We start from the raw sequence: 20,926 nt of genomic DNA, 5'->3' as shown, positions 1-20,926 counted from the left end.
CAAAGCTTTCTAGTTTTATAATTCTCTATGTGGTGTACCCATCTCTACGGATATGCGTCAATTTGACGCAAAAAGTGTCCGTAAATCTAGTGTTAAACTTATACGCGTAGTTGACCTGTGTAGGCAAAATTAAACACTATGATATTTAGAGAATATGTTACTTCATTGTAAGCATATTCGCTTGTAATCATAAATAATTTAAACTAACTACAATGAATGTACATATAAATAAATTCCTAGTCTTTTTAAATACAGTATAACTTAGCTGAATCATTATACTAATCCTTCTTTAGTTTCTCCCATTTTAAAGTTTTTTATTCTAAAACGACGGTAAGTTTATGTAGAAGAAATTTTTAATTGTATGCCATATTTGCATCGGGTAATACCTTATGTGTACAATAAACATTGTAAAACTAATAGACTAATAATTCTTATTATCTATAACAAATATTAATTATTATTTATATATTAAGTGGTTAATAGAATTGCACATAAAAAAAAATATGAATTACGATTAATAAAATAAACTCCTAATGTTTGGCCAATTATGGCTAAAATACTTTCGCATAAAGAGATATATATAAAAATGTAGTAAATATTTTTTAAAAATGACATCCTTATATTGTAATACCGTCGACATTTTTCAATATAACGGGTAAAAAAAAATAATAAATAATATTTATTGCAACAAATTATCTACTACCATTCAATTCACTTTAAACTATACGTAACAAAAATTAGCGGTAAAACTTTAATAACTACTTGATACGAACGTTTAAATTTATTTAAATCTGACAGTGTTTATAATTCACAAAATAAACAAAATATTTAGTCTACGTTAAATAATTTGTATTTACAATATCTGTATTTTTTTTTGTATATTCTTAATATTCGTATGTAATAATAAGTATAATTATTCAAGAAATAAACGAAAATTAATTAAAAGTTACACAAAGTAATAAGTATAATTTAGGTACACCAAATCAAATAATTAATCTTTTTATTAACAATTAAAGTTTAATATGTTAAATTTCATTTTAATTCTGCCCGTTATTTATTATGTTTGCTTGTAATTAAACGCTGCATAACTCTCGGCAGTACCGTTTTAAGTATGGCAGCCATGAGTCTTGAATGTTGTGATTTTATAGAGTTTCAGGTATTTCTATATTAAATGAAAGTAACGCGAAAGATATTAAATAAGAATTTTCCTAATTTTCGTTATATTATTTTAACTAATATTTGATTAATCATACTTTAAATTTTTACAATGTTATTGTAATATACTTTTAATTTAATCACAGTTATAAGATAATTTACATAATATGTATATTGCATATTGAAAAACATTTAAATATTAAAAATTTTCGAAAAATAACATAAAAAGATTTTAAATGTAATGTATTTACAATATTAATTTAAAACATTAACTTGTCTAGGTTAGGTTACCGCATGTTTAAAGTGAACTTCCTGTAGCAATATTTTGTGTTCATAAACATACATATATAAACCTGTATATATGGAGTAGAATATATTTTGTATAAATATATGTAAGCCTATTTGAGTTATTTAAAATATATTTTCTTTTTTCAGGATGCATTGCAACAAATGCGCCAGATTGATGACAAAATTATTTATATATTGAACACAATAATTCCAACAGAATCATTTAGAAGCCAAGTTGATCCTAGCCTAAAATGTAAAGATTTATTTGAACAAATCCAAACAGGTCATAGAAAAAGAGAATTGGCTATTTCAAAATGTGTAAACGCTTCAAAAGAAAAAATAAAACAGTTAAAAAACCAACGTGACAATGGTGATCACAACCCACAACTTCTTAAAACATTGAGAAAAGAACAAACTACTTTGAGAGTATTAGAATCAGAATTAATTGTAGAAGAAGTTGTAAAGAAACGTACAATTCAAGTATACACTGAAAAATGCCGCAATTTTTATAAACCATTAAATGTAGAAACCTAATATTGTATGTCTGTCATATATTCTGTCAACCTGCCAGAAATCATAATAAAATGTAATTAGTTATATTAATTATACATATACTTAGCTACAGCATTTATGAAATAAATACAACTACTTCTGAAGTAAATACAAATAATTTGTTATTTATGAAAATTAGTATTAAATCATTTTCATCTTTTCATTATTATTCATTAAAATTAGTTTCAATTCATTCAAAATACTACATATAAATAATGAAAATGACTAAACTTTCTAGCTACTTTTTAATATAATAATTTATTAAAACAACGCTTAAAAACTACTTTAGCTAATATAGATTTGCTACAAAATTTACCTTAAAATGTTAAAATAGTATGTATTACATGTTTCTTAAATTTTATATACTAAAATTACAATGCAAATCACTGAAAACAATTTTTAAAAAAATATGAACTTATAAACAATATTATTGTTCATTTATAAATATTATAGAAACAGACCATGTTCAATGGTAGATAAATAAAATACTTAAGGCTTCACAAATTACTAAAATAGTTATTTATTTGATTTTTAGAGTTTTCAATACATTGCTAAACTATTGTTTTTTATGACTTTTCAGCAGCATTGATTTCAGCTTCAGCTGCTTTCTTCTTTCTTACTTCTTGTATCCAATTCATTCTATCTGAAATTATATGTCTTCCACCTGCTGCTTCCTTTTTTCCAAGTGTAGCAGTTACAATAAAACCAATTACTGTAAGGAAGACCATGACAAAAGATACTTGAATTCTTGCCTTGGTATGTGCTAACTTTATACATTCGTATCTAATTAATAAAAAGTATAAATATTATTTAATATGTGCATTCTGGAGATAAATAAAAAATATTTCATGTTGTAAATGTGGAAATACAAATCACAAAAATTTTAAATTATAATCTAATATTTGTAGAAAATCTTAATATAAACATATATACCACAATATATTTACTTACGATACTTTCTGTGGAACTTGATCTAAACTAGGATAACGTTTAATCCATACTAATAGAAATTTCTCAAATTTGTTTGGAGCATGCATAGGTGCCCCTGTAGGATATGAAAAATGATTTATTTTTTCAAACATTTAACTTATTGTACAAAACATCTGTGAATATTCCTTACCCATGACACTTTCATATGTTCCTTTTGGAGCGCTAGGTTTGGGTACTTGGCTATCAGATATGGACTTATTTTTACTTACAGAAGTAGAATGTAACAGTCTAATTCTTGGCAAGTTGAATTGCCTTTTCACTATTGCACGAAACATTCTACAATTGTATAAAATTTTTAGTCAACAATGTAAACATAAATGTACCATGGGTATGTAATTAGTATTTCTTAGAGTTATAGTTTGTTATTATTATTAACTGACAATGATCTAACAAATATTAATTAAAGTAATAAAACTGATACTAATCTTTAATTATATTTTTTAATATTGTAATTATAATCAATATTTTTATTAATTTTTACTTGAAAAAAGCAAGGTTTTTATACATATGTATATTAAGGTATTAAAATATAATTTTAAATACATTAATATGTTACTTGTATATCCTATCTAATATTAATAAAAATTCCATGGAAATATTGTAATAACATCTATATATTAATATTAAATAACATTTTTACATTAATTTTGACTTAATATATTTGACTTAACAATACAAATTAATTCATTCTAATCTTCTCTACTTGTATTAAAATGTATTTTAGAGTAATCAAATTTATTAGATACTACTCAATAGTAGTAATTTTAATTTTTCCGGTCACATGATTATTAAAGATTATATGTCTGCAAATAAAACAAATTTAGAAGTACGTCATATATTTTAATAGTTATATATTGACTTTCCCCGAATAGTTTTGTAACAAAATTATTAAATTAAAATTTGGTCTTTGGCATTGTATTCGATTCTTTTCCACTCTGTAACATTTGATTTAAATACGACATTCTATGCATTTTCATATTTATCAAGTATTAATATCTATTTTAAAAAATAATTACTTACTTTCAATGATTGATACAGCTCAATATTTCATAACAAACAGTTTCTCACTCCTTACTTACTGGTACTGATCTGTATTAGGGTTGTGCGATTCAGAATCGATTTTTTTAAAACGATTTTCGATTTTCGAGTTTTTTGAATCGATTCTGACACGAGTCGATTTATTCAAGCCTAAATCGATCTTCGATTCGTAGAATAAACTATTGCGAACGTTCCGAACTATAGCTCAATTTCAACTTTGTTATTCAACTGTTACCTATCACGCAAGGACGCATTACACTAATTCAATTTAATAAAAACGCTTCAAATTTGTATTTTTTTATATCGTTTTCCAACGGCATTAATTTATGTTAAAAGCGTAACCATTCTATATTTAGAAACTGATATCAAAATAAATTATCTATATTTAATATTATTACGGCATTTACAGCGATAAAAATATATCGACATTCTGCGATATTTAGCGGTTGTCTATTCCTTCTGAGACTATTTTCAAAGGCTGGTAATATAACAGTTATATATAACGCATCAGAATATCACCGAAACATCTACAAAATTTGTTGTTTTTGAATTCTTTGTCACTAAATGAATGACTAATGACGATTAAAATATCACTAAAATTCTATTCAATTCTTTCCTTTTATTTGTTTCGGATATAAATTATAAATAGACAAGTTTATACGAGTTCATGTTGAAAACTACAAATTCAATTCTTTGAATCGATTTTCTGGTGAATCAATTCCAATCGATTTAGAATCGATTCAAGAATCGATATTTTTATGAACACCAACCTACGACTTTACATGCTGTAATATCCCTATTTTACACAATTTTTAAAAATGTATTGTATGTTGATATAATATAATTATATTTCAAAAGTATCGATTAATGTAAAAATATAAAAATTTTAATAAAATTCTTTCGCAAAATAAGTATACAATTTTGAACAATTTGAAATAAAGGAATGATTACACAAAGAATTGTCAGGCTTTTTTTTAAGTCTTATTCGCAGAAATTTAACTAATGTATATTTCATACACGTAATCAAATTTTAACAATATATGACTTTACCAACCAAATATAGAAATAAAAATAAATAAGTTGGTATCATTCCTCGAGGACACTTGAAGGTAAAAACCTAAATTGGCATCTATTGGTTCTTTCTGCGCGGTAAAACTAACATGCGCGAATGAAATGCTACAGACTAACAAAACGTATTTCAAACGTGCTCTAAAAGGAATCCATATACTTGACTGAACTATCGAAGACGCTAATGTGGGTCAAAATTTGTAGTATAAATGAGGTCAGCAAGATACTATGGCTCAAAATAGGATGAAAATAAAGAATAATAAAATTGCATTGGAGGTTTCGTTTTCGAGAAAAATGTATTTAAAAATAAATCCAATACGCGTACACCTAAATGAAAATGAATAAAGTAAGAGAAAAATGATCATCACAGAAACAGATACCCTATTTTTCCGCATTTCGCCGCAAACCACGCAAGCGTATTTAGATGTCTGACACAGAGTCACCTCCCGAGTTTGACGACTTACGTAAACAAATGCGTCGTCATGCAACTCCCATGGCTATAGTCTTTCACTGGAAGAGGACAGCAACTGACCGTTCAAATCAGTTACACGGCCGGTCATTTATATAGCCAGCAGAAGTGACCAGAGTAAGAAATGAGAGAATAAATAATAAAAAGCTATTGATACAATAGTAGAGCACAGAGCTTCATGGAGAATGACTAAAACTTGAGATCCCGCGAGTACGATGTCTTTGTGATAAACCGAATAAATTAAAATAAAAATCGATTATCGAATGAAAAATTATTTCCCTTCTACAAAAATAATTTAAAGAGTAAGAGAAAAAAAGAATATCCATTTTTCGTGATTTACAGTTTTACAGCGCATTTTGTTGTCATCTAAGGCCATTAAACTATCAAATTACAATAATTGTAATGTTTAAAATATCTTCATAAGAGAGTATTAAGGATTTGGTGTACTGGTTAAGAACAAAAATCTAGGAATAGATTAGGCTTGATTAATTTTAGTAAGTTCTTATGTAACTAAAATGTTCCAAATTCTATCGGTAAGAATCGTATTTACTATTACAATATTTTCTATGACTGATTGATTAGTATCACAAATAATATAGGTACAAGGATGAGTTTTGTATGTTCACTATATTGAACCTTTAGAGCTTTAAAAATGGATATTCTTCTTTTTTTCTTTTATCCTTCAAATATTTTTGAACCGTTACCAACTTCCTAGAATTATTATTCTTAAATGAAGAAATCGCTCCAAAATTACTAAAATTTACGTGATTGGTATTTCCGATCATGTGACACCATTTCCGTAAGATGAATTGCCTATTCTATATTTCGTCTCGTCCTTTCCCTTCCCAAATTCATGATGAAAAAATTGGTAAATGTAATGAATTTTCTTCCATTAAATTAAATATGGACAAAAAATCATGTTGAAAAACATTGTCTTAGTTGATTAAGTAGTTAATAAATATAACATGGGGGTAGAAAACGATTTCTCTACCGAGGCTCAGATATCTCAATAGTAAAACCATATCTGCAATTGGATAGGTGTTAACCAAGAGATAATCCCATCCTTGCTTATCGGATTTAGTGGAGTTTTTTAGCTTAAGGGTTCCAGATAACTCCGGACTACTGCTTACTAAGTTATCAATATTTCCATTCAGTCCTGCACTTATTGTTAGAGAAAAACACTTGACTTTATAAATAATCATGAAACATGTACAATGATATAATGATGTAGAGTGTTGCAAGTATTTTATTCCTCTCTTCCTCATTTTTATTTCGATAATATAATGTAAACTTTTAATATTTAAATCAAATATTTAGTAACAAATGTTTGATACAGCTTCAGCAGTAAGATAAATAATATATTATTGTTCAATATCAGAAATCAGTTTTTAACATATATCGGACGGGCATCCTATGCTTAAATCTTTCGCTATAGGAGAGTTGACTGCCCAGCTTTACTGCCATTCAGACGAAGTAAACTACGTATAGTAATATTAGAGTCTTAAAATAATTCATTTTTTATATATTTATTCTTTCTCCATCGAACTACCACGAAGGACTATCCACGAGCGCTCTTTTAAGCTTAAATTACATACTTTGTTACAGTTTACGGAGCCGTTTATTCTGAGAATGCGGCATCCACAAAATGTGGTCAAGTCGCAGATGCGATGATACTGCGACTTTTACAATAACCTACATTGGTATAAAATGATAAGTAATATATTAAAGTTTATACCATTTCTATTTACTAATATAGAGGAAACTAATAATAAATAAAACAAGAGTACAAAATACAAAACATATACAAAAATAACATTAGGAAAACCACTACAGTGGCATATGGTCTAGACGATCGCTTAGCGAGAAGTCACTGTAGTAGAGTTATCATAGCGAAAGAGTTAAGTGAAATACGAAAAACAGATCATTCAATAGTAGATGTCACATGTAAAATGAACAATATTTTTTCGCATTATTTTACGTTAAAAAATTAGAACAATATTTCTTTAATATTAGCAACAGAAAATCGAGATCCATCCGATATGAGTTAAGTAATAACCGTTTATTTGTAAATAATTGTTTTCTTACAAAAGTTATGCAAAATTATTTACGATGTTTTTTTGAAATACTTTACAAGTTTTTGACATAAAAAAATAAAAATATTACAAACTTTATACGTTGCACCGATTCCATATATACATGTCACTTAGAGTTATCCTGTGTTTGGGTGTCTTGTTGTAAATCTATAAAATAGCAAGTTAAAATTCCTTCTATGAAATTATTCACATGTTTTACAACATACCTTTTTAAATTTCTTGTAACTAGGAGTAACCCGAAGAAAGGAAGAACTGTATTTTGATAAGTTACTATAATTGTTGTGATCTTTCTAAAAATTAAAAAAGAAAATGTTTCATTTGTATTATGACCTTTATCTATTGTATAAAGGGAAATTTTAAATAATAATCTTACAATGCACGATGACTCTACTGTATCTTCCACATTTGAGTTTCCTATATAAATCTTTTTACTGGTAGATAAATAGTCTTCTTCACTCTCGACGTCGTTCGAATGTTTATTTCTTTTTTTTGATCTTTTATTATTTTCTTCTAATGTATCTAATCCTAATTCTAACGACCTTTTATGACCTTTTGTAGGTAAAAGTGTGTTGTGTCTCTCTAATAAATTTATTTCTGAACTTTTGTCTCTTACATTAACTTCACCTAATAATTTGTCCAATTTTTCTTGAGTCAAAAGTATATTAAGAGTTTTATTGCATTCATCTTTATTTAATTGTTTATCTATTGATTCAATAGATTCATCTTTGGTTAAATCTATTACTTCGTTAAATGGAGTTTCTTCACCGGCTATAACTGATACATCAAATGATTCAATATTTTGTATTTTCAGATCTTGAGTTACCTGTGTAGAACACTGTGTATCCTTTTGTGTAACATCCGACACGGATAAATCATTTGTTTCTGGAATATATTTTGTAACGTTTATTTTTTGTACATTTTCTACTGTTCCTTCTATATCTGAAGTATTACAGTTACGAGCATCTTGCTTTTCTTGATTTTTTTTTTGCCTACTAGATTTGATAGTTTGTTGCTGCTGACAAGTATTATCATTATTTAAGATTTCGTAGTTACTATCCAATGATTCAGGAATGATTGCAACTTCGTGTTTAGAATTTACCACGACTGAGTTTACTGGAACATTAGAAATTACTTGTGGTAATTCTATCACATCGGGTAATACATTTTGTGTATCAAGAACTAAAATTTTAGACGAATCAGGTTTTGATTCTGCCCTTTTTAAAAACTCTACAAATTTAAATTTTGGATTGCAATATTTGTCCACAGAACAATGTAAAATTGCAAGAGGAATTTCAGATTCTGATATCATTCTACGTTTCTTTGCTCTTAATGCATTATCTAGAAAGGGAAATTAATTAAATGCATTAAATTAAATTGTTAGATTTCTAACAATGAAATGTAAGAACTTACATATTGAATCGTATTCAGGCGTAACACATTGCGTTGATTGTGTTGCATTGTTGTTAGAACATTGTAGTACAACAACGTTTGGTGCACAGAGTTCTTTACTAGTTAAATGTTTCTTTGAATACAAAAACGATTTCCCACCTTAAATGTACGTATTATTAAAATTAATGAATTGCAATGTTTTATTTTCAATTATTTGTTGCTTACCTGCCATATTAACCATTTTTCCATATATTCTATACTGATATACACTAAAATGTACAAATATTAAATTTTGAAATAATGTTTTCCGTTTTTCATTTGGGCATAGTGATACTTTTCCTTTGTTAATTAATGATTCACTAAGTGATGGAACAAAGTTTTCGAACTTTGGAAATTCTTTGCCTTTCTTAATTTCATTCTTAAATTGTTTCCAATAATCTAGGTTTACTATTGGCACAGCAGAGGCCATAGCCCAAGTAACCTGAATTATATTTGAACTAATTACATATATAAAAGATTCTTTCTAATTAGAACTGTGATTTTAATATGTAATCAGTACTTATAAAATACAAAGAGTAAAAGGTATGCAGTACTACATTGCACACCAATTTTTCCTATTAAACAGCGCTAGTGTGCTATACTAATATGTCAAATTGTTTTATAAATCTATCTGAAGACTGATTCAAAAACTTTTTAAACTTAAACATCTGTTCCACTTACTTTTTGAAGAAATAGGCACTTATATTTAGATCATAGCATATGGAAAAAGCTCTCAACTATTCCAGGTATAATCACAATTATGTACAAAATTTTTGATAGATCTTTTGTACCAATATAGAAACTCATAGCTAACAGTGCTATATAGTGAATACAGGTATGCAATGTAACAACAGATATAAAAATTGATTAATTGAAACCTTTTCAGTTAATGAAGCTTTCGATACTGTCAAATGAGTGCAAGCAGCTGACCAATCTGTGACAATCATGCCATCAATATCATCAATTATACTTTTTAATTCCTTTTTATCGTTCTTATTCATTGTAGATACCAAAGTTATTATAGGCATGTATACTACACTAAAATACAAGTTTGATCTATGAAAAATGTTATAAATTTTAATAAGAAAGCATGTAAAATTGAAATTTACGTAAATACGTGATGCTGTAAACCAAATTGTATTCTATCTTGGTTCTTTAGATTATACCAGTTCTTTGATACTTCTATTTTTACTTCTTCTCCTAAAAGGACATATGTACCATATTTTGAACCCATATCTTTCAATTTACAAATTGATGTAGGCTCGTTCAACTAGCAAAACAATGAGTTGTGTAATAATTATTCTTGCAGATGAAATATATTCTTTTGTATTTTTATAGGTACCTTTATTGTTTGTCCAGGCTCAACAGAAATACAAGCATGTAATCTGCTAATAGATTCGTCATATTGCAAAAGAATGTTGGTTTTCTTTCTGCCAAATGTTACGTCTTCATTTGGGCCCAAGTACAGACGAACCCCTGGCATTGTAAGGGAAAATACCATTCGATAACAATGTAGTAAATAATTAATTTATTTTAATCGAGAGAAATTGTACCTGTAGAATTGATCAAATACCACATTCTCCTGCGTTTCACGATGGTCTGTATAAAGTTCCAATTACACGATTATTTTGTTGGTTAGTTTTTTTTTTAGTTCTTGTTCGCTGTCATTAATTTCTTTAACTGTTGTATGCAGATCCACACAAAGAAATCATAGGAGATTGAAACGCGCCAGTGGCGCTTCGTTAATTAATTTTAAATTACAAAAAGTTACGAGCATTTGTATAATTCATTCAATTATTTAGTAGACTTCACGTAAATAAAACCAAGTAATTATGACAGGGCCGAAACGACAGAAGGTTATATTCGAATAGATAGAAATACAGTGCTACTTATTGTATGTATTTCAATTGTAAACTTTGTTTTGAATGTTCTAATATCTAGAACAATTTCTTAATGAAAATTCTAGTATTGGTTTCTTAACCTTCTGTCGAATCTTACTGTACTTCGTTTCTTATTTATCGAACCTTCAATATATCCCTAGCCAATACGCACGAACTAATAACATTTGTTGCAGTCATGTGGGTTTGTTTATACGAAGTCTATAATTTGAATATGCTAGGTTGTTCGAAAAGTCATTTTATTTTTTTTGGTGAAAATTAAATACGATTTTTTTAGAGTGTATAAACATTTTATTAAATTATATATTCTCCATTTTTGAAAACGAAATGACTTTCCGAACAACCCAATAGTATAAAACTTTCATATTTGTACTACATATAATATGAAATATTATTTAGACAATTGGAGAATAAAAGTTAAATGGAGAAAACAAATTGACAATGATGGAAATGTTATCGTTTCAGTATATAATGGAGGAATTTTTGATAGATTTATTAAAATGTACGTTTGTAATGTATACAGGTTGAGTTTATCAGTATTGGATAATTCCAAAAACTTAAAATGTCTGTAACATTTAAGCAAGTTTTGTTCATATAATTATTATATTAGTTTCTTTGATGTTAACCAATATTATCTATTGTTCACGTGTAAAATGTGGAATAGAGTATGTACTGATTACATACATATAGTTACCAACGTAGTATTGGCACACCTGGCTTTTAACGGTATAAATGCTTAAAAATCTAAAAAAAAAAACAAAATATCCCATTCAATTTTTTATTCGACACAACTATCGAGTCTCTAATCTTACAATATTACAGAAATTATTTTTAATCAATTAAATTACAAAGAAAATAAATGAAAAGTATTGACACAGTTATAGTTTTATGTAATATGAAAGTTTGTTTAATACTTTGTACGCAACCTATTATTTTATATTATAGCTGGTAAACGTTTTAGCATAGAATAGACCATCTTTTGTACAGTTTGTATCCCTATTTTGTTCCATTCTGTTAAAAGTATTTCTTTTAGTTGCTGCCTGTTGATAATATGGTAATATGGTAACATGCCACTCAACTGTTACCACGCAGCCAACATATCCACACATTATTCAATGGTTATATCGCTTTACGAGAATGCGGTCATCTGTGTTGGACGAAAACTGATTGTCCAGGATGAAGGGATCGTGGCTGCGAGTTTTTCAAAGAATAATAAGGCGATTGACGAAGAAAGGATTTCACAAAAGGCACTTCGTTACTTAGCGAATGCCGATTCGAGTTGAGCGACTCAGCGAAACGTCGTATTATCAAAAGCCATTTTTATTTTGATATCTCATTTCATATCACGCACACAGTATTTCAAATAACCGGGCCAATTTTAAGCGAGACACCTTATAGTTACCGAGGCCCGTTTCGTCATTGGTCGATCAGTTATTCGATACTGGATGATGACCACTGCACAATGAAAACAATCGTACCGGTAACGCCTCTATAGGGAGAGTTCAATGCACACGTAATACCAAAAGTTTATCATTAATGTCTGGGAAACTATTAAATATCCGAAGCTGAAATGTTATAATTTTGGGTCTGTCTTCTCTCCACCTTCTAAAATGTTGCGACAATCGGTCACTGGTGCTTTTCGGGAGAGTACTCGATTCAAGTAGCTCGAAAGAAACCGAGCAGCTGGAAAGAAGTCGAGTGGCTTTTTCTTCGTGGGGGGAATCTTCGTAAGAGTTCCCCAATCCCTGGGGGTGAGGTCATTACCCACTAAACCTCCCATGGTGATCATCTTCGCGCGATCAGAGAACGACCGACAGTGGAAAGACTTCCGGTAAGTCGAGCGCCTTGAAAGAATCGAGTAGACGAGCAGCTTGAAACACTCGAACTTTCGTAGAAGAAAACTCGAATTCTTTACTACGTATCTCCTAATGTACACAAGTCAATAATTTTCCAGCGAATTGGGAATCAGGATACGTATACGTGTGGTATAAATCGCGTAACATTCCAACGATCACGATTGAAAAAATCCACGTAGGCTACTTTAACTTCCGGTCGATGGGTTATCGCAATGTTAAAATTCGTATTTACCGAGATTTCGAATTGGTTTGGTTGTTCGAGTCGAGTAGAACTCGGTTCGTCTTGTTCCATTCGATTCTGGGTACGAGGGACTTCGGAGGTGAAAGAAACTCTGCGCTCAAACTCTGGATACAATTATTTATTTCCATTGTCCTCTTCAGCTCCAATACATGTGATACTGGATATACAATAATTTAATAATGTTCATTAAATACGAAGTACGAAACCTATCTACGCTAAACTCGTTCTACGATCGATACTTTTTTCTTTTTATATCATCATACAAATGAAACGTTTGGTAAGTAAATTACCAGACAGGTAGGCAAGCGTTTTGTTTCGTCCTCTCTCGATTAATAGGAGAAGCACGACTGTCAAGCGTGTCGAACCTACCTCGGGTAAACGAACGTTCTCAAAAAGTTCTCGTAGAAATCACGCCGTCGCGGCTTTTCCTCTCGCGCTCGCGTCGTTACAAACGTTTCCTAACGAGAAAACGTTAAGCATCGATGGGAAGACCGTGTAAACTACGAAGGCGTATGAAACTCGAACAGATCGCGCGATTGATCGTCGTCTTAGCGCGAAACTTCTTCGATTCGCGGCAACGGGCCATAGCGATACCAATAGACGCGACGTTTTAACCAAATTGCCCGGTTGTTGTGCAACCGGTTGTGAGATCGCAGCATCGCGACAAAAATTCGAACGAAGGGGAAGAAACAGCGACGAAATCGTACATCGAAAGCGTACTGTGTCCTCCGTCTTCGTAAGCGCATCCTCGAATTCAAATACAACAACAGCGTTTCGAGTCGATCATCGACGAACATCAAACATAGTTTCGCGGCTTGTGTGCTAAGGTAGATCGTCAACAGATCCAGTTCCGAGTAAGGCTACTCTCGCGAAATACTAGGTTGTTCGATAAGTTTTATCGAACGACAAGTATAGTAGTAGGTTGTTCAATAAGTTTTTTCGTTCGATAAAACTTATTCAACAGTATAGTATTAAGTTACTCCATAGTTTTGTTGTTCGATCAAACTTATCGAACAGTATAGTACTAGGTGATTCGATAAATTTTGTCGTTCGATAAAACTTATTGAACAGTATAGTACTAGATTACTCGATCAGTTTTATCGTTCGCTAAAACTTCTTGAACAACGTATTATATACCTAATATATAAGGTGCGAGATCCCAATGCTCGGACGAGACGAGATCTCGAAGATATCGAGATTCCCGAAAATATTCGAGATTCCCACAAGGATCGACAATACCGTTTAGATATTCGTTTTCTTGAATATCGACAATAGCTTCAATGTTTAAAGTTTTTAAACACGTGCGGGAATTTGAAAAGATTACTTACATTTGTAGATATTTAGTAAACATATAAATACTATTTACATTCGTGTGTTTAAATTTTAAGCGTTAGTTACGCGATTTTAAGTGGTTTTCTGTTTATAGGCATTTCGTTTTAAATTCGAACAAGATCGTTGTCCAAAAATGGTTAAAAGGTTAGTTTTTCTCCAGGAAAATTTGTAGTAAAACATTTTCTAATTGTTACTTTCTCGAGTGATTTTCACACGGTCCTTTAAAATTTTATAAATTTATAGTAATTTCTCTCCGTTATAGAAACAAACTACACGAACGAGTAAGCACATTTCGCGAGGTCGAAAACTTGTTAAAAATTGAAACATTGAATTAGTGGTACGCGAGAAGCTGAAACATTCGATCTCGAACTTCTTCGTGGATTTCGATCCAATCCCAAGGAAAAATTCTTGTCCTGTCTCGACCCGATATTTTCAGGATCTTGCACACCCCAATTAAAATCGTTCTCGCGCGACGATCGTAGACTGTGCAAACACGAATTGAAAAACGGTGTACGATCGTGTTTGTTCGTTCGTGTCGTTAACCTTTAATCACCAGTTCTTGGCAGCGTTCGATTGGTTTATTCAACGAGACACTGTCAACATCGTTCTCCGATGTTGAAGCATTGTCGTGTTCACTCGTGAAATTATTAACCCTTGTCACTCCTATATCGAATGTGACTCGACATCGTATTTCTTACACAAACTTCAATGTCGAGCGAGACTCGACATTATACAACTACTACCATACTACTCAATATAAATGAAAAATATAATTCTTAGACATTTTCTGCACTGTTGCGATACAACATTTTATGTCTGACTCCTTTTTTTGTTCTATTTCGTAAATTAATTAAGATGTCGTCGGTAAGTAAAGAAAATAAAATCAAAGATTGCAAAGGATTGGTCGAAGTTTGAGCCTGACTGGTGAAACGAGATTGAACGACAATGGCGATCGGAGAGTGTTCATCGACTTTGCGAAAGCGATCGATCGTTAACGTTAGCAACGATGGATCAAATTGTAAACAGTGAAACGAGAAACAAGCGTTAATTTTGCCACTTAACGATCGACCCAGCCGTTTAGACCGACCGATTGTTAACAAATGGTCTAGAAATTGTTTCGTGACCTTTGTAAAATAAAATTGTTTTCCTGTTTCGTTGTTAAAATCAACGAGAGATAATATCGAGTCGATACACGTTGCTTATTCAAGACGGAGATCTCGGTCAACGACTGCTCGTTAACTCCTCTCTTTCGAGTTCACGATCTCTCGATCGAATATATACTCGTACTCTTTTACGAATTGTTGACAAAGTCGCGAAACAATCGGTCGGTAAATTGTCTTTGTGACCGCGGATTGCATTTCCAGTTAGGGATGAAACGGTAGAGAACGTTTCTCCTCGATCGCGTGAAACGTTGCTAGTTCGCTTATAAGTTCGGTAGCACCGTGTTTTCAATTTCGTTCTCAACGATGCGCGAGAAAGAATATCGAATCGGAGGATCTAGTTAGAGTGATCATCAATTACAGGAGTTATCAACCGTGCGCGAAACGATCCGCTATTTCGTTTTATCGTAGTTCGTCGATTATCGACGAATCTCGCTTGCCTAGTCTCCATCAACTCGGACATACGGTGAACTGGCAATACGTCATCCGGTCTGGATTTGCAATTTTTATTCGAGCGTAACATTTCACTCGGTTTCGAACCAACCAAAAATTGCTCGTTCCTTTGCACAGCTGACGTTTCTCCAGCTCTCCGTAGTATTCACATCGTCTACCGTTTTTGTTTATCCGTTCAAATCGATCGGACGATTTGCCCCACCCAACCATTGAAAATTCGTTTCGTCGACGTCGTAAGGTTAAAAATTGATTCGCGATACGCAAACTAGGACATTTTACTCGTACGCGAATACACATCGCGTCGGGGGGAAAGTATTTTCATTGAAAAATCGTCTAAACGTGATCATCGATCTCTTTCGCGAAATGGAAGATTCGTGATCTTCGAAGATTAAGATTTCTCGTGATTGAGAAGGAGGAAGGGTTGTGGGGTGGAATAGGGAAGTGAAAAAATAACGTGCCCCCTTTCGTCTCGCTGTTTCCTCTTCGATGCACGCGATTCGAGTCGGAGACAGGATCGCGAGAAAAGGACCGTTCGATTATGCCAAACGATCGTCGTGGATTGTCGTATAATTGTTCGAACGTACGCGTTACTTTCATCGACTTATTCGCTAAATTGCTCGACAAACACCCTTTTTCGATCTTTTTATCACGCGCGCAACACGTGCCAAACACTCGAAATGCAAACGCATCGTGAAATACTATGCGTTCAAAATGAATTCTACGAATTCCTAAACCTCTAAAATTCCAAATTTCTTTAATAAAAAAAAAAAAGAAAGAAAAAAAAAGGAACTTTCGTCGTTGTGCAATCAATTGGGAGGTAAGGATTTGTCTACAATTTTCAAAAACGTTCCGGAAGGAACTCGTCTCGATATACTTTTATCGAGAGGATGTACTCGAATCGACGCGTTCACTGCCATAGTGGACGAGTAAATAAATGCACGTTTTTTTTTTTTACTATAGATACTGGAAATCGAGTTAACGTTAAAACTACCGACGGTGCACGTATTTCTATTTTTCTTCGATTTTATACGTATCTTCGAAAATAGAAAGTGAAAAGAGGAATTAATTTACGAATGTAATTAATTTTCTATTTAAATAATTGTCACCGAATATTGTAGTCGAAAGCGCCGTTAATAATTGAGTAACTTTAAAAAGAAATTCAAAACGGGTAAAATGACCCCATTGGTAGTTTCAGTGTTGACACGTTAAAAGTTACAACGATTCTCCAAAGCGTTTGCAAGACACGAACTCTAATACTTGTCAATTTTCAAATAGTATTACTCTCGTTGGTAATACTGTAAAATAATAAGTACATGGACAAATTATCGAATATCTCAACTTTTTACACTATGGTTCGAAAAAATATCGGAGACGTTCTTAAGTATAGAAAACTGACATGGCGTCTAATGTGTTAAACGAGTCGCCATATTTTCGAATATATTAGCGTTCGATTCAAGGAAACAGCGAATCGGACTCGAACAAAATGCAATCGAAGTAACGATTATTGCCTAACAATCGATCGTAAAACGATTCCTTGTTATAAATGCAACTTACGATTCGCGATCGATCTCGATCGATGCACTTTTGCATTTTTGTTCGAAGAAAATGCAATCGAGGTAAAAATTATCGCCTAACGATCGATCATGATACGATTCCTTGTTGCAAATGCAGCTTACGATTCGCGATCGATCTCGATCATTTGCGATTAAGTTTCTAATTAATAAAAGTATAAAATCAAGCGTACAAAAAAAGAATAATAAAAATATTACACGACTATGTATCAGTTGACGCGTAGATGCACATTGATGGCAGCGAACGTGTCAAGGAAGCTAAATGAAAGATCGTATGCTCGTTTTCTCGTCAAACTATGTACGCATCGGACAAACATTTCGTCTAGTTTTCGCGTAATTGTTATCACCTATCGCCACTCGTCGCGATCACGTACCTTCGTAATAATTCGCGCTACAAATGCTCAAGAGGCTCGAAGTTAAATACTTGGTAAGAAAAAGATTAGGCGAATGCTCGAAAATTTCGAAAAGGCGTTACAACTTATCAGCAGCTTAAATAGAGAAAAATGACTACGACTACGTTCGCGAACATTTACATCGTGTTCGATTTATCGTCCAACGGGTACTCGGGTTTTTCGTCGGTTTTGAAATATTGAAAAATTGCAGTCGTGTCCGGTATCGTTCGGTCGCAACTATAAAATGTAGAAAAATCTATATTTTAATTCCCTTCACGCGCCAAGTTTATCGCTATCGATTGTTAAAAATTATATTTATCGAACGAACTATACGATGATCGTCGTCTCTCCGATGCATCGATGCTCTGTAAGCTCGTACACGAATTTTTCACCGACCTTCTAAGCGTTGGTATAAACGTTCGATAATTAAATACGCATACTCGAAGAATTCTTTACGCTTGTTTTCGCTAATTCGATGAACGAACTCTTTTGTTATGTTCTCTAATTGTAAGATACGAGCGAATATTCGGTAAAATTGCAAAATTTCGATACAGGCTGCTTCGTAAGTGATGAATACTTCGATTTCAAGAAGGTAATTTCGGGAAAACGATTTTCTCGTTCTTAAGAAAATTATGAACTGCACTCGTCGTTTCTCGCGCGAGATATACAATTTCATCGAATTAATTGTTGTCATCGATTAATTTCTATTATCGAGTAAAATACAATAATAAGTGATCTTATTATGCTTACGTCTCAAATATTTATAATACAAAATTATCTCTATTACGCACTAGTACGCTTTTAGAATTTTTAAATAACCGTTTAGAGAAAAATCTTTCGCTTTACAAATGCGTTTTTCTTTTTCTTAGTCGTGCTAGAATAGTCAGCTATTGAAATTCTAATGAAAAAGGAAACTCTGGCTCACCTATCGCACTAATATTCTACTCGATACTAAAAAAAAAAAAAAACAAATAGTATCCGGTACAAGATTCGGTTCATAATTTCCCTAAAACAGAGATGTTGTTGTGCCAATAACACTCGGTTTACGTTCGGCTGAATCGCGGATTGTGGTATTAAAAAAATACTTTCAGTCTATCCTCGCGATTGTATTATAATAAATTCCATTTGTCCACGAGGATTCGAGATTAATGCAAAGTTCTGCAACCGACGTAAAAATAATTACAGCGGTGAAAGAAAGTATTGACTCGAGATCTTCCTTCGAAGTGGAGAAGCACTGGGATCGAGAATATCGCGAATAAGATCGAATCGAGGTGAAAGACCATCCGATTTGAAATAAACATTCTTAGGGTATCGAGTACGTGCCAATTGTTTATGTAACTACGAGGAAGGAAAATCGTAAAATCTTTCTGGTACTAGAACGAGAAGCATTTCGTGTATCTATAAAGTTTCGATTAAATCTTTCTTCGAGTGCCTTTTCGTACCAAGTTCTCGCGTAATTATCGAGGTTCTATCGTAATTAGGCTCTCCACTTGTGTTTGGATCTACTTTTAAGAATCTTTGATAGCAAACTTGTAGAAATTGAAAATAGACAAAGCGTTAACTCGTCGATCAAAGTTTTCACATTTTGCAGAAATTGCACAACTTTTGCACGTTTCCACTTTCAACGCAGACGATTGTTCTGGGAGAATTGTATTTATCGATGAAAATTCAAATCGTCGTGGAAATATCCAATTAAAGAAGAAACTGTACCATTTAGAAACCTACTCTCGGGAAATGTTAATAATACGTCGATACCTTGGCTTTATCGACGCTTTTAGAACGAATATTGTTTTCAATATGTAACAAACGGACCGAAGATAAAAAATTGTGAAAGTGCAATTATTTATAACGGTAAACTCCTCCAAAAATTGCTTATCGCCTGCTGTTGGAAAAATTAAAAGTCGATGAAATCTTGTCGAGATACATTAAGAGGTACCAAAAGTGCAGGTTCGTTATTTCGGATTATTTTCTCGATAAATATATTATTTTCTACGAAATAAGAGGTATACTTCGACCTTGTGTCGCTTTCGCTGTTAGTTTCGAAGCGTTCTATTTTTTACCATTCGGAAAATGGCAACCCTAATTGCAGCTGGAGTAGGTGGAGCAAGATGAGTCCACGAAGAGCGGGTATTCTTGTTTGCGGAATTTTTTTGTCCATCCAATCGAGTAGATTCTTTCTTCGATCGGACTATACGTGAAATTATTGTCATCGATGTTTGTCTAAATCGTCGACTAACACAGGATCGATTAGCGTGCTGCTTGATACAGGAGAACGATGATGTTACGAGGCACAGTATACGTACGAACGGTTAACTAGGTCGGTGGTCGCCAACCTCGAAAGCTATAGAAGCTACTATACAAATCTCGTAATTTTCGGAGCGCTACTTTTGAAAATCTTACGAGAGTTACATACGCGTACGTATAAATGGTTGAATGTGAAAAAATTACAAAAAAGTAGGGAACTTTCCTTCAACGAAATAATTGTACCTCTATAATACATGGGTATACGTGTATACGAATATTCTGATCACAGGTGGCTGTCATTAACCGTTTAATCGTTTAATCGGTAAATGTATATGTTCGCGAGTAAACGCGAACGAGCAAATTCATCGTCGTTGACCCAACCCAACGATTCATCGTTTGGACGATGGATTGGGCGACCATTGCACCGGTCCATTAAAAAAATGGAAAGACTACGATCGTAGAAATGATTACTCGCGTCTCGACCCGATTGCCCTGCGAATCACGTTTCCCGTATTGCAAATGCTCGTCGACGAGGCTGGTTCGTCTATTCTTCTTTATCGTTTTCTTTTCAATTGATATCTGGAGACAGTTAAGTATCGAATATCGATAACCCGATAATTTCACCAGAGGCACGAAACGGTTCAATTAACCGGTAGTCGTCGCTATTCGATATCGCGCAATACTAATGCGCGTACATT

At 32.2% G+C, this 20,926-nt stretch overlaps 4 protein-coding genes across 4 annotated transcripts in view; 2 read left to right on the top strand and 2 right to left on the bottom strand.

Annotated features, from left to right (window-relative positions):
- LOC143149887 (1-phosphatidylinositol 4,5-bisphosphate phosphodiesterase epsilon-1) overlaps window positions 1-20,926 on the top strand; it is a 577,853-nt gene that overhangs the window by 202,798 nt on the left and 354,129 nt on the right. The window lies entirely within an intron of this gene.
- On the top strand, window positions 1,077-2,113 carry Ccdc58 (Coiled-coil domain-containing 58). Its single transcript, XM_076318335.1, has 2 exons — window positions 1,077-1,156; window positions 1,591-2,113. Exons 1-2 carry the CDS (start codon window positions 1,112-1,114, stop codon window positions 1,975-1,977), a joined length of 432 nt encoding a protein of 143 aa, XP_076174450.1. The 5' UTR covers window positions 1,077-1,111; the 3' UTR covers window positions 1,978-2,113.
- Window positions 2,492-4,164, bottom strand: LOC143150117 (protein FAM162A). Its single transcript, XM_076318160.1, has 4 exons — window positions 4,006-4,164; window positions 3,116-3,261; window positions 2,947-3,040; window positions 2,492-2,778 (listed from the first exon to the last, which is right to left on the bottom strand). The coding sequence occupies exons 2-4, from the start codon at window positions 3,258-3,260 to the stop codon at window positions 2,562-2,564; spliced, it is 456 nt and encodes a 151-aa protein (XP_076174275.1). The 5' UTR covers window position 3,261; window positions 4,006-4,164; the 3' UTR covers window positions 2,492-2,561.
- On the bottom strand, window positions 6,787-11,078 carry Nbs (nibrin). The gene is made up of 9 exons (XM_076318632.1): window positions 10,635-11,078; window positions 10,424-10,557; window positions 10,191-10,351; window positions 9,960-10,119; window positions 9,268-9,523; window positions 9,064-9,201; window positions 8,027-8,991; window positions 7,860-7,943; window positions 6,787-7,800 (listed from the first exon to the last, which is right to left on the bottom strand). Exons 1-9 carry the CDS (start codon window positions 10,657-10,659, stop codon window positions 7,729-7,731), a joined length of 1,995 nt encoding a protein of 664 aa, XP_076174747.1. The 5' UTR covers window positions 10,660-11,078; the 3' UTR covers window positions 6,787-7,728.

This window comes from Ptiloglossa arizonensis, chromosome 8 (assembly GCF_051014685.1).
Source record: "Ptiloglossa arizonensis isolate GNS036 chromosome 8, iyPtiAriz1_principal, whole genome shotgun sequence".
Lineage (NCBI taxonomy): Eukaryota > Metazoa > Arthropoda > Insecta > Hymenoptera > Colletidae > Ptiloglossa > Ptiloglossa arizonensis.
The sequence above is the reverse complement of the archived record's forward strand: the minus strand, read 5'-3'. Positions and strand labels throughout refer to the sequence as shown.

Bases quoted from the DNA above. Each gene is read 5' to 3' on its own strand.
- Ccdc58 (XM_076318335.1), top strand. From the start codon at position 1,112: ATGGCAGCCATGAGTCTTGAATGTTGTGATTTTATAGAGTTTCAG. The intron at 1,157-1,590 runs GTATTTCTATAT...TTCTTTTTTCAG, and splicing joins GTGATTTTATAGAGTTTCAG to GATGCATTGCAACAAATGCG.
- LOC143150117 (XM_076318160.1), bottom strand. From the start codon at position 3,260: ATGTTTCGTGCAATAGTGAAAAGGCAATTCAACTTGCCAAGAATTAGA. The intron at 3,041-3,115 runs GTAAGGAATATT...CATATCCTACAG, and splicing joins AACATATGAAAGTGTCATGG to GGGCACCTATGCATGCTCCA. The intron at 2,779-2,946 runs GTAAGTAAATAT...TTTATTAATTAG, and splicing joins CAAGTTCCACAGAAAGTATC to ATACGAATGTATAAAGTTAG.
- Nbs (XM_076318632.1), bottom strand. From the start codon at position 10,659: ATGTGGTATTTGATCAATTCTACAG. The intron at 9,524-9,959 runs GTTTCAATTAAT...AATATAATTCAG, and splicing joins AAGCTTCATTAACTGAAAAG to GTTACTTGGGCTATGGCCTC. The intron at 9,202-9,267 runs GTAAGCAACAAA...CGTACATTTAAG, and splicing joins AAAAATGGTTAATATGGCAG to GTGGGAAATCGTTTTTGTAT.